Source organism: Schistocerca piceifrons, chromosome 6 (assembly GCF_021461385.2).
Source record: "Schistocerca piceifrons isolate TAMUIC-IGC-003096 chromosome 6, iqSchPice1.1, whole genome shotgun sequence".
Taxonomy (NCBI): domain Eukaryota; kingdom Metazoa; phylum Arthropoda; class Insecta; order Orthoptera; family Acrididae; genus Schistocerca; species Schistocerca piceifrons.
Window position 1 is genome coordinate 261808873 of NC_060143.1, and position 15794 is coordinate 261824666.

Here is a 15794-nt window from a genome sequence, read left to right on the forward strand (position 1 = left end):
TCCCAATCCGAAACCTCTGTCCTATCCAAAGGCCTCACCTTCAGCCCCACTCCCAGATTCAACCAAACAGCCCTCGTCAAAGATTTACTGTCCTACACTCGTACTCTCTGCTGGAAGTATCACTTTGCCACGAAGAAAAATGATCCTAATCCTACCCCTAATGATCCAACTCCCCAAGACACTATCCAAATTGAACCCTGCCTGGAACAGTTCCGTCCTCCGTCACAGCGGGACCCACCTCCTCTTCCTCAAAATCACCCTCTCCAAACCTTCCAGGAATTTCTGACTTCCAGCCTTGCCTCTCAATCCTTCTTAAAAAACCGTAATCCTACTCCCAACATCACCACTGCTGAAGCCCAGGCTATCCGTGATCTGAAGGCTGACCGGTCCATCGTCATTCTTCCGGCGGACAAGGGTTCCACGACCGTGGTACTTGATCGTCGGGAGTATGTGGCTGAGGGACTGCGTCAGCTTTCAGACAACACCACATACAAAGTTTGCCAAGGTAATCCCATTCCTGATGTCCAGGCGGAGCTTCAAGGAATCCTCAGAACCTTAGGCCCCCTACAAAACTTTGCACCTGACTCCATCAACCTCCTGACCCCACCGACACCCCGCACCCCTGCCGTCTACCTTCTTCCTAAAATTCACAAACCCAATCATCCCGGCCGCCCCATTGTAGCTGGTTACCAAGCCCCCACAGAACGTATCTCTGCCTACGTAGATCAACACCTTCAACCCATTACGTGCAGTCTCCCATCCTTCATCAAAGACACCAACCACTTTCTCGAACGCCTGGAATCCTTACCCAATCCGTTACCCCCAGAAACCATCCTTGTAACCATTGATGCCACTTCCTTATACACAAATATCCCGCACGTCCAGGGCCTCGCTGCGATGGAGCACTTCCTTTCACGCCGATCACCTGCCACCCTACCTAAAACCTCTTTCCTCATTACCTTAGCCAGCTTCATCCTGACCCACAACTTCTTCACTTTTGAAGGCCAGACATACCAACAATTAAAAGGAACAGCCATGGGTACCAGGATGGCCCCTTTGTACGCCAACCTTTTCATGGTTGGCTTAGAGGAAGCCTTCTTGGTTACCCAGGCCTGCCAACCCAAAGTTTGGTACAGATTTATTGATGACGTCTTCATGATCTGGACTCACAGTGAAGAAGAACTCCAGAATTTTCTCTCCAAGCTCAACTCCTTTGGTTCCATCAGGTTCACCTGGTCCTACTCCAAATCCCATGCCACTTTCCTTGATGTTGACCTCCACCTGTCCAATGGCCAGCTTCACACGTCCGTCCACATCAAACCCACCATTACGACAGCTGCCACCCATTCCACATCAAACGGTCCCTTCCCTACAGCCTAGGTCTTCGTGGCAAACGAATCTGCTCCAGTCCGGAATCCCTGAAGCATTACACCAACAACCTGACAACAGCTTTCACATCCCGCAACTACCCTCCCGACCTGGTACAGAAGCAAATAACCAGAGCCACTTCCTCATCCTCTCAAACCCAGAAGCTCCCACAGAAGAACCACAAAAGTGCCCCACTTGTGACAGGATACTTTCCGGGATTGGATCAGATTCTGAATGTGGCTCTCCAGCAGGGATACGACTTCCTCAAATCCTGCCCTGAAATGAGATCCATCCTTCATGAAATCCTCCCCACTCCACCAAGAGTGTCTTTCCGCCGTCCACCTAACCATTGTAACCTCTCAGTTCATCCCTATGAAATCCCCAAACCACCTTCCCTACCCTCTGGCTCATACCCTTGTAACCGCCCCCGGTGTAAAACGTGTCCCATGCACCCTCCCACCACCACCACCTACTCCAGTCCTGTAACCCGGAAGGTGTACACGATCAAAGGCAGAGCCACGTGATCTACCAACTGACCTGCCTACACTGTGACGCATTCTATGTGGGAATGACCAGCAACAAACTGTCCATTCGCATGAATGGGCACAGGCAGACAGTGTTTGTTGGTAATGAGGATCACCCTGTGGCTAAACATGCCTTGGTGCACGGCCAGCACATCTTGGCACAGTGTTACACCATCCGGGTTATCTGGATACTTCCCACTGACACCAACCTATCCGAACTCCGGAGATGGGAACTTGCTCTTCAATATGTCCTCTCTTCCCGTTATCCACCAGGCCTCAATCTCCGCTAATTTCAAGTTGCCGCCACTCATACCTCACCTGTCATTCAACAACATCTTTGCCTCTGCACTTCTGCCTCGACTGACATCTCTGCCCAAACTCTTTGTCTTTAAATATGTCTGCTTGTGTCTGTATATGTGTGGATGGGTGTGTGTGTGTGCGCGCGCGTGTATACCCGTCCTTTTTTCCCCCTAAGGTAAGTCTTTCCGCTCCCGGGATTGGAATGACTCCTTACCCTCTCCCTTAAAACCCACTTCCTTTCGTCTTTCCCTCTCCTTCCCTCTTTCCTGATGAGGCAACAGTTTGTTGCGAAAGCTAGAATTTTGTGTGTATGTTTGTGTTTGTTTGTGTGTCTATCGACCTGCCATCGCTTTCGTTCAGTAAGTCACCTCATCTTTGTTTTTATATATAATTTTTCCCACGTGGAATGTTTCTCTCTATTATATTAATATCATTAATTTGAATCCAACAAATACGTTTGTTATTGTCACTGTTGCATTTCGAAATCTTTTCTGTCGTCTTATTTTCCTCTTTCTGTTTTTGCCAGTAGTTTCACTTTGTATTCACCTTCTCCTTTTTACCGTAATCTGCTATACTATTTTATCCCGCCTATATATACTCAATAATACGTAACCCACTTCAAAACCATAACCAAAAAATTTTTTTGCCGCTTTCAGCACTACCGCCGCTATAATATCCACCGTTTCTAGTTCACAAACAGTTCCTTTCACCTTTTAAACAACCATTTCGGCCAGTTCTAATAACTTTCGCTTTATTTCCCACATCACTTATAATTTTTAGCCGCTTCCCACAGGTTTTAACATCATTATTTCTTCGTCAGACAATTGTTAGCCTCATTTTCATAATCTGCCACCACAAAACAACTCCTTTTAATATACTACACGCAGTTTTTTCGAAATTTTCTCGAATTTCTCCGTCCTTTAACGTGTTTTGGCGGCAACACAACCACCTAACCTTTATGCACATCGTTGTCTACCAACCCAAGTCCAACATAGCCCAGCTGTAACCAACACCTTTTCGCCTTTTTTCATTCCAGATCTCCAGTTACTTTCCGGTTCACCTTTATCTCTCCCCATATATTTTTATTTTCATTTTCATTTCACCTCATGTTACACTTTCCACCTTCTAATACCATGTCACCCTCACAACACCCCCACGACGACCCCATTAAGTTTTATTTACATTCCCTCCGCAAACATGCCTTCGCCCTAGCCAGATTACGCTCCCATATTCTATTTTCTCAGGCTTGTCTGACATTTGGCATTACCCCCAAAGGCCTCACACTTAAAGTTCCCATCTCTGGCTGTAACCCTTCTTTCCATCAGTCCCTATACCAGCTCCAAACTGAACAATCCATTGCCCTCACCCACCTAATCCTTCACCTACACATCAACTGGTCTTTAAATATGTCTGCTTGTGTCTGTATGTGTGGATGGATATGTGTGTGTGTGTGTGTGTGTGTGTGTGTGTGTGTGTGTTGTGTGTGTGCGAGTGTATACCTGTCCTTTTTTCCCCCTAAGGTAAGTCTTTCCGCTCCCGGGATTGGAATGACTCCTTACCCTCTCCCTTAAAACCCACTTCCTTTCGTCTTTCCCTCTCCTTCCCTCTTTCCTGATGAGGCAACAGTTTGTTGCGAAAGCTTGAATTTTGTGTGTATGTTTGTGTTTGTTTGTGTGTCTATCGACCTGCCGGCGCTTTCGTTCGGTAAGTCACCTCATCTTTGTTTTTATATATAATTTTTCCCACGTGGAATGTTTCCCTCTATTATATTGACACACACACACATATATATATATATATATATATATATATATATATGACCTCTCAAGCAATATTTTCATACTCTTAAATTTAGTCTTCTTTGGTTTTCTTTCACTAGCATTTTCCTTTTATACTCTATGACCCCCCCCCCCCCCCCACACACACACACACACACAGAAGTGTGCCCTCACATGCAACCCCCCCATCCCCTCCCCCAGTGCACCCCCTTTACACGCACACTTTTTAAAATGTCACACACGTGGCAGATATATGATTAATTAGCGTAACTTGTGAAAAAGGCTGTTTGCTCATATAATGTGATCTTATTAATTTGTCTATTGCTGACTGTATCCTACTCTTCAATGGACTGCAGAGTTTCTTTTGTATGAGGAACTATGACACATTGGAGGCATACATGAGAGGCTTAACAACAATGTAAAACAGCTTTCTCATATGATGTGCCGTTCATATGGTGGACTGCAAGGAATTGATAGTGTCATACCTCTCCACCTTAGGGGACATCTTGAAGTTCTTTTCCCACTCTTGGAATTGGAAACTTGTAGTCCGCATATGGCTTGTTCCTGTGTTGGCAGTACGTAGTGTGTGTCATGAGTAATTCTCAGTAAACCCCATTTTAAACAATGGAAACTCCAGGTTGAAATATCAACAGTAAAAGGAAAAGGGTAGATTGCTACTCACTGTAAAGATGACACATTGAGTTGCAGATGGGTACAACCAAAAGACTGTTACACATTTAGCTTTTGGCCAAAGCCTTCTTCAGAAAAGAAAAAACACACACACTCATCCACATAAGGAAGCACACGTCACACACACGACCTCCATATCTGGCAGCTTGGACTGGAATGCAACTGTCATGTTGAATGAAAACATCAATCTGGAGGGGCTGGGGAAGCGATAGCAGGGTATGAGTGGGGGGAGAGAAGGGCATTGTCTGGCGGAGCATGCAGGGTCTAGACTGCAGCGTGAGAAGACTGCCACCAAGCTGAGCGTCAAGAGGCTGTGAGCCAGGGAGATGTGACGGGTGGGTGGGGGAAGGGGAGTGGAGAAGGAGATGAACAGTGAAGGGGGAAGACGGGCATATGTGTTGGCAGAGGGTGGCATACAATGAGGGTAGGAGATGTGAATAGGTAGGAGGTAATAGGACAGAGGGGCAGAATTGTTGGATGGAGGGTACGGGGACAGTAGTTACCAGGGGTTGAGGATGGAATAATTTCGGTGGTGGAGTATGTGTTGTAACAGTTCAGAAAAGTTGGTGGAGGGGAGATTCAAGGTGGCCCAGGTTGTGAAACAGCCACTGAAATTGAGCATTTTGTGTTCAGCTGTTTCATAGTCATACCAATATAAAAAGCTGTGCAGTAATTTCAGCAGAGATGGTATATAAAATGGCTGATTTCACAGGTGGCCTGGCTTTTAATAGGGTAGGATAAGTCTGTGACTGGCCTGGATTGGACATATATCTTGCACTTAGGCCTTCCACAAGGATATGATCCCTGTGGCAAGGGATTGGGATTGGGGATGCCATAGGGATGGTGAAGGATGTTATGGATATTGTGGAGGTTGGGTGGGGCCGACAGAACACAACTTTAGGAGGGTATCTTGGGTAGGATGTCCCTCGTTTCAGGGCATGAATATAGGTAATCAAAGCAGTGACGGAGGATGGGATCCAGTTGATCCAGCATTGGGCTGTATTTTGTGACAAAGGAGGCACTCCTGTGTAGCTTGTTCTTGGAGATGGTGGGAGGCTTTGGGGTATGTGGGGAAATGGCACAGGATGTCTGTCTGCAGGCTAGGCCCGGGGCATAGTGTCTGTCTTTGAAGGCCTTGGTGACTCCTTCAGCGTTCTGGGGAAGGGAGTTCTTGTCACTGCAGATGGGCTGCTCCTAGTGGACATGATGTATGGGGGGGAATTTTTTGGTGTGGGAGGGATGATAACGGTCGAAATGCAGGTACTGTTGGTGGTCAAAGAGCAGGAGGTCAATGCCCAGGAGTGTGGCACACTGAGATGAGGAGGATGAGGTGTGGACGATGGGAGAGAAGGTGTTGAGGTGAAGGAATGAGGATAGGGTGTCTAAGCCCTGAGTCCAAATCATGAAAATATCATCTATGAACCTGAACCAACTAAGGGTTTCAAAGGAGGAGGAGTTGTGTGTTAGAATGTAGTTAGAAAGGTGTATGAGGAATTAGTAGTGGATTTGAAGTCTGAAGGATGTTGGGAAAGGTAGTGTTCAATAGGGCATGAGGGATGTTGGTGTATGGGAAAGTGGGAGAATCTCTGACTGCAGGTACAATGATTGGTCAGGATTTGTGTTATGGTTGTGTATGGCTGTCCTTTCTTCTATTGAAAGGTTATTGTTCTTAGGAAGAGACTAGGGCAAGATGGCGAGGCAAGGTTGGAGGTAAGGAATTCCTGTAATGTGACCAGGGTGTGGTTTGTCTGTGTGTGTGTGTGTGTGGGGGGGGGGGGGAGGGGGGGAAACCACGGTTGGGTGGTGTTATATACTGAGAGAGAGGCAGGGTTCAGTGTTGTGACTAGGTTGGCTTTGATCGGAGGGATGGGTGGCAAAGAAATGTTTCCATTGCAGGGATCAGGAGAAGGAGAGTTGGTCTTTGACAAGTCAGTATGGTTTAATTTGGGTGTAGGGCTAAAAGTGAGGCCTTTGGATAGAACTTAAATTTCTGTTGGGCTGAGGACTTTGCTGGAGAGGTCAGCAACAGTGTTTTGGCTCTGAATTTAGTAGTGTTGGTAGGGAGCTTTGGGGGATGTGACAAATTGGAGAGGTCAGATGGGCAGGGTTTGGGTGCTATGAGGGATTAACAAGGAGGAATACTGTTGGTAGGATAGGGGTTGAATAGTGGTGCCCAAAGATGGCAGGAGGTTGTCAGCACATTGGATAATTTATGGAGGTGATGTCTGGAACACTCCTCCATGTGCTAGAGAGCAAGGGATTAAGTTTCAGAGATGTGTTGTATGTAGTAGGGATTGCATAATAGCAGTATCTTGCAGAGGAAGCAGAGGTGGTCCTGGTATGCCTGTGCCAAGGAGATGTGTTTTTGCAGAGCCAGGTTTGTGAGGATCAGAGACATGCAGAATCTGAAAAGGCAAAGGTCATTGTGAAAGGAGGAGTAGGATCAAAAGAAGCAATTTTATGTTTAGGCTGTTGGGAAAGGGGAGAATTCCATGGTTTAAGCAAAATTTACGGAACAGGATGTGAGACTTGGTTTTAGCCACAGAATGGGATACTTTTCGGAATTGATGCTGAAAGATGGAACAGTGGTATATTGTGGCAGGGATGGCATAAGGGAAACGGAAATGGCGACGCAGAATTGCGCGAGTTAAGGTGTTAGGTGGTTGTGAGGAGAGCTGTATAACAGAAAAGATGCATAAGAGATACATAAAGAAACACAAAACATACACAGGTATGTGAAAATATGAAAAATGCATGAAACCACTTAATAATGTGTGCAGATATGTAAAAAGCTTGCAGGAACATCAGAGAAAAGGAACGTATGAGGCATGGGGGTATGGGAAAACCCAGGTGCAAGACCTGCCCAATCCATCCACCCACCCACCTAGCACTTACTATTCCGGCCCTGTCACATAAATATCCTACCCCATCACAGGCCAGGCCACCTGTGACAACAGCCATGTCATATATCAGTTCTGCTGCAATCATTGCACTGCTTTTTGTATCATCACTTTCACATAACTTACACAATCCAAGTAGTGCACAGTAGGAAAGTTGTATGGAGGCATTTGCGGTGACATCTCATGTCAATGATAGGAGCCCATCATAATATAATATGTTTACATCCAGTGTAAATATTGTGTGTGAATTGTAGGTGTACGTATGATTCATTATGTATTGGAGGCTGGCTGAGACGGCACAGGTAAATGAAAAACCCTTCATGATATGCATTTTCAGCTCATGTTACAGCACTCATCTTTAGAAGGTTAGTACACACTGTTATGCACCGTTGAGACTCAGTGCCACAGTACTTTGATGTGGACTGCTTATGGTAGACTTCTTCGCCATGCCACACAAAGAATCATGTCCACATCTAGGTTTGATTCAAGGACAGCAGAAAGCTGAATGTAGTCATCAAGTCAGCTGCTGAAAAAGCATACTGTGTGAAAATGGAGCAAAGTTGCTGAAGTAGTTTTTCAGAAAATGTTTTACTTGTAACACAAAAAATAAAATACCACATAGTTCAGATCCACATGTTTTTTCTATACAGAATTGTTTTCAAACAATTACAGAGAAACAGTTGGGTAAAAATATTTCATTATTTCAAATTGTAAGTCTCACCTAAAAGCCTGACAATGAGGTGGTTATAATTTCGTTATTGGTCATATTTATTACAATACTTAAAAGTTGAGTGACTCACTGCCCATTGTTTGAAGAACTTGCAGTGAATTAGAGGTGCATATTTTGACTGGTATTCTGAGAGAAGCAGAAACTGGCAGTCTGAAGTTAATGCTAGGTTAAAAGGCAGAGTGGAAAAAGTGACTCGATGGGAATTAGATCCCACCATCTTTTTGCTTTGCAGTCACATGGTCTATTGCTAGACCACCATACTAGGTGTGAATTAGATCCCACTTGCTGAGTTCTCAAGGCCCTGCTGTTCCCTCCAGTCGCTGCGGCCGTTCACTAGGTGACAATGGTATAGTTTTCACAACTTAATTTTAATTCATCATAATTCAGATAGTTTGTACAAAATATTTATAAATTATGTATAAAAATCTTCTTCCTGAGTTAGTATACCTAATCTGAGATTAATTTGCACATATAGACAGACTGAACAAGTGACTTACTGTTAGCTTTGTATGTACAGAGATCACCTAACCATGTGTATCTTTTTCATTTCAGTGTGTTCAGAGATAGTGGCAGGATGCCATTCCATGTTTGGTTGGGGCATATGCTAATGTAGTTCAGGAAAAAATGTGCCAGTGATTGAAACATAGGTTCCACAGATTAAATGTTGTATGATGATTCTCTTTAGAAACAACTCTCACTTGTTAAAAAGAAGTTGATAAGCTTTAATAGGTTATCAAATACAGTGTTGTAACTGCTTGAACTGTTCTTTCTGATTTGTTTTATTATGAATACTGAATATTTTGTTCAAGAAGATACTTATTTTCCTCACTGTCATATGAATGTCGTACTTACTGACTAATGTCTTATACTTCAGGGCGGGAATGATTGCTGATGTCTGTCGTAGCTTTTTTTTTTTTTTTTTTTATGCTGTGTGCCTTCTGAGTCTAGTTTTTCAGCTGTTCACATCATTATTACATTAAACTTTTTGAAACTTTGCTAACAGTTCTAAATGACAAAATTTTTCTGCTATTGCAGATTTCATTTAATTTATGTATTTATTGTATGGTGTTTGTGTGATTTATTTGCTGTTTTTCAGTGTGTCATTTCAACATTGGAAGCTTCTGGGAGAAATAAGGATGGATGCACGTTTGATGAGCAGTGCGACTTACATTCAAAGCATTAGTTGATCTCATTTACTATGATGTTAAAGTACAGAATTTACAGGAATTTTATACATTCGTCAAAGAAAAATGAAGATGTTCTTCCTTTTCAAAAGTATTGATATAAATAATATTACATTTGTTCTTCCTGCACATTTTTGTGCGTTCTGTAAGGCAGTTGACAATTGCCGCAAATGTACTTGAGGAGTTAATTGGTGCTATTGTAATATCATTGTTATGTTGTTTCTACCACAGCATTGCAGTTTTGTAAGTAAGTGGCATTTCATCTACTGATGAATTGTCAGAAATAGATTTTGTTGGCAAATTTTTACTTTTTTTCCATAAAATTTGTAGCTTATATAAAGTATACTTTAGGGCAGTAATATTTTACTTCTATCAGCTATTGCCAAAAACGTGCACAACATGTGCAATGAGCTAACAGTATTTTTATTCAATAAGTAGCTTAGTACTTAGCAAACAGACTAGCCTTGCACCAAATTTATTACAGATGACATGTTTCTTGCATTGCATCTGAAGTTCAGTAATATTGCCTATAAATATATATTAAGAATGTTATTTAAATTACACTGTTCCTAGTGAAGAAAAGCACGTCAGTAATTTTAAGTTTGTTTTCTTTTCTCTGTGTTTTCCATTTTATTTTCACCAAAGAAATTGAGGCAAATGTCCGTATATATGTTACAAGTGAGAAGCAGAAGTAATTAAAGATTTTTTTTTGTGACTGTATAGACTGAACTTGCATTATTCATCTGTTTTCTATGAGAAATTGTGTGAAACGCACATTTGTAGCTCATTTTACAATTTAAAATGGTAATGTATTATTAAAAGATTAAAAAGTTGTACTTTATTTTGTATACATGGTACAAATCATGACAGATGTGATATACTGTGTTATTTATGTGAATACAGATTATTGTATGAATATTTTATCTGACCTGAGAAAGTAATATTTCAGTAGTTATGAAGCATTGTCACCTACATTTTTTGATAATATGTTATGTGTAGTTGGTTATTGTTAATGATGTTATGAAGACTTAAAATTTGGAGAACTCATGTTGTTGAAATATGGAAATAAACAAACAGGTTTTCCTAGTTGTAAATGTACTTAAAGGATAACATTCCCAATGTTCAGAACCAGATGAAGAGTGGGCTGTGCCTTACCTACCACAAGTCATTATTTAATTATTTGTTACTATTTTCTTATATTTATTACCATCACGTATTATTTTGGTTTTGTCTTCTAGGGAGGCCTCAGATTATAAAAAAAGTTACAGATATGTTAAAATTGTCATCTTGTTTTTAGATAACGGCGAAGTGTGTCATGGTAATGGGATAAATGCTTCCTACTCCATGCCCTCTGATTTCTTTTATTTTGCCATCACATCAGTAGCAATGTGATAAAGTTACTTAACTGAGAATACTGCTGTTTAGAAGTAATGCCTATGATTAGTGTTCTTGTGGTGAGAATGGAAGTTGTAACATGAGCAATAAATATAAAAGTTAAATTTCAGTGAATACTTCATTAATCGTGGTAGAAGAGGAAGGGGTGCAGACAAAGATGGAAGAAAGTTATGCATATTAGTAAGGTTAAAACTGTCTGAAACTTTTTTACATGTCCCTATAGAAATAAAAAATAAAAAATTATGCCATTGGCATAACTCTCATTCTCATGGTTTGTAGTCAAGGTTTTGCATATTTGAAAGAAGAGAAGTGTCTGCTTTTGTACTTACATCTCAAGTTTTTGTTCCGCTTCTGGCATACATCTTTCAACATTTACTGCTGTAATGTACTGATACGCTTGTAATTTGAGACAGTTCCTTATTATTCAGGGATGTATTACAAAATTTAAGGAGAAGCACATAGGTATAGCTTACTTACTTCAGGTACTTATTTAATTAATGAGATAAAATATCACCTTAAATCATTTTTATCTGATTTTAGTATGGATTTAGGACAGTAGAAGTATCAGCTACCAATGTACAAAGAATCATTGGAGCTCTGCTAATGCAAGTGAAGACCAAATGATCTTAAAATACAGTTAATCTGTACAATAAGTTCTCCAAGCAAAGAGGAAGATATGTAGTGAGTGAAACTGATGTTATTTAAATGCAGTGTATATTTCTTTAATTCTTGCAAGTTAAGTAAGTGAAAATCACATTAACATTTCAGTTGCAAGTAATTCTCACTCCCTCTCCTAGCCCTCTCTCAATTAATTGATAGAGGTTGTATGATGAAACTGCTATCTTGATCAAAGATAGAATTAACTTCAAGTTAAATAATTGTAAAATTGATTTTGGTGAAGATTGTAACAAGATTTCATGTGAAGTAAGAAACAATCATTCATGTATGGTTTACAGTTTCTTGTTGAATTGTGCTCTTGTTTGAAACATAATGACAAATAAACATGGAGATAAGAAATCAAGTTTTCACAGTCATTGTTCAAGTAAACTAATGCTCATTATAGATTCCTTCCCAGTTTTTAGCAGTACTTGAAAGTATTCTTATCTTTCTTTTTATCAACTATTTGATGTTAGGAAAACACTTTTTTACCTTCATTTTATAACAGATCTCCTAAATTTGTCTTTTTTCACAATTCTGAAATTATGAAAACATACGAAGTCTCCTCTCATAACGGATACAAATCAGTTACCAATGTCATTGTTACTCATGATCTTTTCTTTCATTTTTAGGTTTCAGTACGTCATTCAGTAGAAACGAAACAGGATTACTTGTTGTCTGCCTGCATGCCTGCCTGTTCAGTTGTTAAAAATCCTTTTTCTCAGGAATGAGTAGGCATATCAGGTTGAAATGTATGTCACATATTAAGGTGTATTGCCACTTGGTGGTGCAAAAAGTTAAAGCTTCTAAGTCAGTGCAATCAAAAGATATGGCCACTTATGTCATCTATTTTGAAACTCACAAACTCCCCCTCTTCCTCTCTCTCTCTCTCTCTCTCTCTCTCTCATGACATTATGCAGTTTGAACATTTTAAGTCAGATAAATTTTTGGACAGCCCACTAAACACACACTGCGGGTTGTCAGACTATGCATCTGATAGTATACAAGTTCAGGGACAGTGACATAGATGTGGTTTCTGTCAGAATGGGTTAATAGAGATTACGGATGGGAAATGATAGCCCATGTCATGAGATGCTTGAGAACTTCATGAGTTGTTTCCTATGAAGCATGCCTCATGACAAGACTGTAAGCACACTTCTGACTTAACAATACCTTGCCGCACTGAGTGTCTGAGGATGACAACAGATTGGACTCATGTGGAATGTGCCGGTAGCACGAGTTATTAGCAGAAGTATGGCGTCCTATTCACAATGAATATCAAAGTGCAGTCTGGTAGGCATGCGACATCAAACCCACATGAGAAGGTAAGCCTTTTCTATTTCAGTATATCATCCATTTTTTCATATAAGAAAGACCCTTCCCCAAATCTGCTGCTGTACGAATAACAGATGCATCACAATGTGCAATTGAAATGGTGCAGCAACTGGAAACATACTACGAAGTTGAAGTATGCAGGACGGTATGATTCTTGTGGACAAAACATCTAAATTGCACACAGATTCATTCTGAAATTTAGGCTGTATACAGACCAAATGCAAATCATGTCCAGCCATAGTGAAATAGTGCCAACAGTTTGACGAAGGCTGCTGATCAGGCGGTTTTGATCTTATAGCATGCAATATCCATTTTTTTCACAAGCTGAAAGAACAAGCAAGAGGAAAATGAGTTTCCAACAATGAGGACATTCACACAGTGATTCTCAAACATCTTTGTGACCTATAAGTGGGTGTCTATAGTCAAGTAATTTAATGATTGGTAGAGCACTCCAGTGGTTGTTTACTAAGGCCAGGTGACTGTTGAAAAATAGTGTAATGTGTCTGTGTCACTTTGAAGTGTACTGCAGCAGTCAATAACAGTTACCTCGGCTACAATAACAATGTGTCCCCTTGTATTTATGCAGGAATTACTGATACTGATAATATGTTACTTATTTCCAGGGGATGAAAGTTTTTTTTAAATATGTTCTGTAGGGATCAAACATTCTGATGATGTTTTACTAAGTATGGCACATATTAGACAGGTTTTCTTTGTAGGAGTCTCATGCAATGACTGCCTTACCTACCTCCGCTCAGTCCTCACACACACTGATAAAGGGAAGACATCAGAAAAGGCCAACTGATTCAGCTCATATTTGGTATGTTGCTTGTGTATAACCTAAAATGAAAGACTAAGATATTTTGTCTGAACACTCCTCCATGTTTGAGAAAACCACCCTAATGTACATTATGTGTAATTGTGTCAAAATTGATGGAATCAATAGATAATTGAAAACTGAACCTTTTTTGACAACATATAGGGGGTCCGCAAATGCATATTTTCCTGGAAATCAAGAAAAGAAAGTATTGTAACTGTCACTTATGTACACACAAGGTATACACTGTTCAACTAAAGCCTTGCTAGCATAGTGACCAGGGCATCTGGTTGGGGAGCGGAGAATGTGTGTACAATTCCCAGATGTATCCAGCAGTTTGTATTTTTTCTGCATTGAATTTGGTAGCAATAGGAGGGTTAAAGTAAGTAAGTCAATAAGAAGTTGTAACAAGATAGACAAATTTCTCAAATGACTTGGATTACTAAAGTATTAAAGTTTTAAGTCTCATTCTATGAAAATAATTCTGAGTAAGACTGCTGCAATTGGTAGTATACATAAAATAATGTGTTTGTGCATGACACAATATTGCATCATAGCATATGGAAAATTGTTGCCCACCATTTTCCTGTGTTTATAGGAAACTGAAGATTAATTTGGTCCTGAATGTATAGAAGAGGCCAGTCTTATAACAGACTCATTAGAATATATCTATTTCACTTACTCCAAATCTGGGAAATTGACAAACTCAATTTACAAAATGTATCTTGAGAACATTGTAAACCCATATGTTGCTGATAATGAGTTTTGTCTGATATTGGATTACTGGAGGGGGAAAAATTAGTGCTGCAGTGTGTGGTAGCATGTTTATAGGTGACGAAGATCAACTAACTTGCACAATAGAAGTAATACCAGCAAATAGTACATCTATGCGCCAGCCTTGTGATGTTTATTTTTGGACCACTGTGTGGGCAAAATAACGGTACACAGCATATTTCATGATCAACTTTTAGCAACAATTTTTCAGGAAATGTTATATGTGTAGCATGTGTCTAAACTAATTTTCAAAAAAGAAATATTTTAAAATGCAAACAACATCTGTTTTCTGCCAACATTTTGGAATGAACGATGTAGTTCCGTGAAGATTGCATTCATCGGATGTTGTTGGTGCTGAGAGTGCATTTGTTTCAAACAGTTATATGAGAAGTACCGTGTGTCTAGTTGTTCGAAGGAAACAGGACATGTAACAGAGTGAGTGAAAGAGCCATTGTAAAGTGACCTGGATTAAATTTTTAATTAATTCCTTACTAATTCATGTTGTTTGAGAAATTTATTTGCCTACCTTGTTATTCCACACTGACTGATTTACCTTACTAATCTTCCTATTACTACCAAATTTGGGAGAAAAAACCCTGTAGAACTCACGTGGGAATTGAACACAGTTTCTCTGCTCTCCAGCAGCCTTAGCTGATACGCCAGCGCTGTTTATAATGAGTTGCGCTTACGTTACTTGTACATAAGAGGTAGTTGTAAAAATTTCTTTCCTTTATTTGAAGGAAAATATGCATTTGTGGAGCCGAGGAGCATGGCAAAGGGTAATCCTATTCTACCAGTTGTTAGGTTTTCTTCCTGTTCCATTCACATATGAAGCACCTGAGGAATGATGGTTAGAATGCCACTCTCTCCCTCTCTCTCCCTCTCTCCCTCCCTCCCTCTCTCCCTCCCTCTCCCCCTGTGAAACTTTGTTAATAGACTTTCCAGGGGTAGTTTATGTCTATCTCCAAGAGTGTTACGGTTCAGTTCTTCAGTATATCTGTGCCACTGTCTCGTGTGTTAAACAAACTTGTGACTATACATTCAGTATCCCCTGTTAGGTCTATCTGGTACGGGTGCCTCACACTTCAGCAATATTATAGAACCTGTCACATGAGTCTCCTTTGTAGACTGATTGCACTTCCCCATTGTTCTACAAATAAACTGATGTCTACTACCTGGTTTACCCATGACTGAACCTGTGTGATCATTTCATTTCATATCCTTACAAAGTGTTACACCCATGTATTTGTATGGGTTGGTCAAATCCAACAGTGACCCATTGATATTATAGCTAAAGGATACTATGTTTTTTCAGTTTGTGAAGTGCAAAATTTTACATTTC

The 15794-nt window shown here is 40.6% G+C and overlaps 1 protein-coding gene across 10 annotated transcripts in view; it reads left to right on the forward strand.

Moving 5' to 3' along the window:
- Positions 1-11872, forward strand: part of LOC124802891 (START domain-containing protein 10-like) — a 137881-nt gene extending 126009 nt beyond the window's left edge. For 9 of the 10 annotated variants that reach the window (XM_047263945.1, XM_047263943.1, XM_047263944.1 and 6 more), the window contains one exon: positions 9387-11872. In XM_047263945.1, the coding sequence (XP_047119901.1) occupies positions 9387-9473 (87 nt within the window). In that variant the 3' untranslated portion in view covers positions 9474-11872. The remainder of the gene's footprint in view (positions 1-9386) is intronic. The other variant, XM_047263951.1, reaches the window with a different exon arrangement.
- The last annotated feature ends 3922 nt before the right edge of the window (positions 11873-15794 follow it).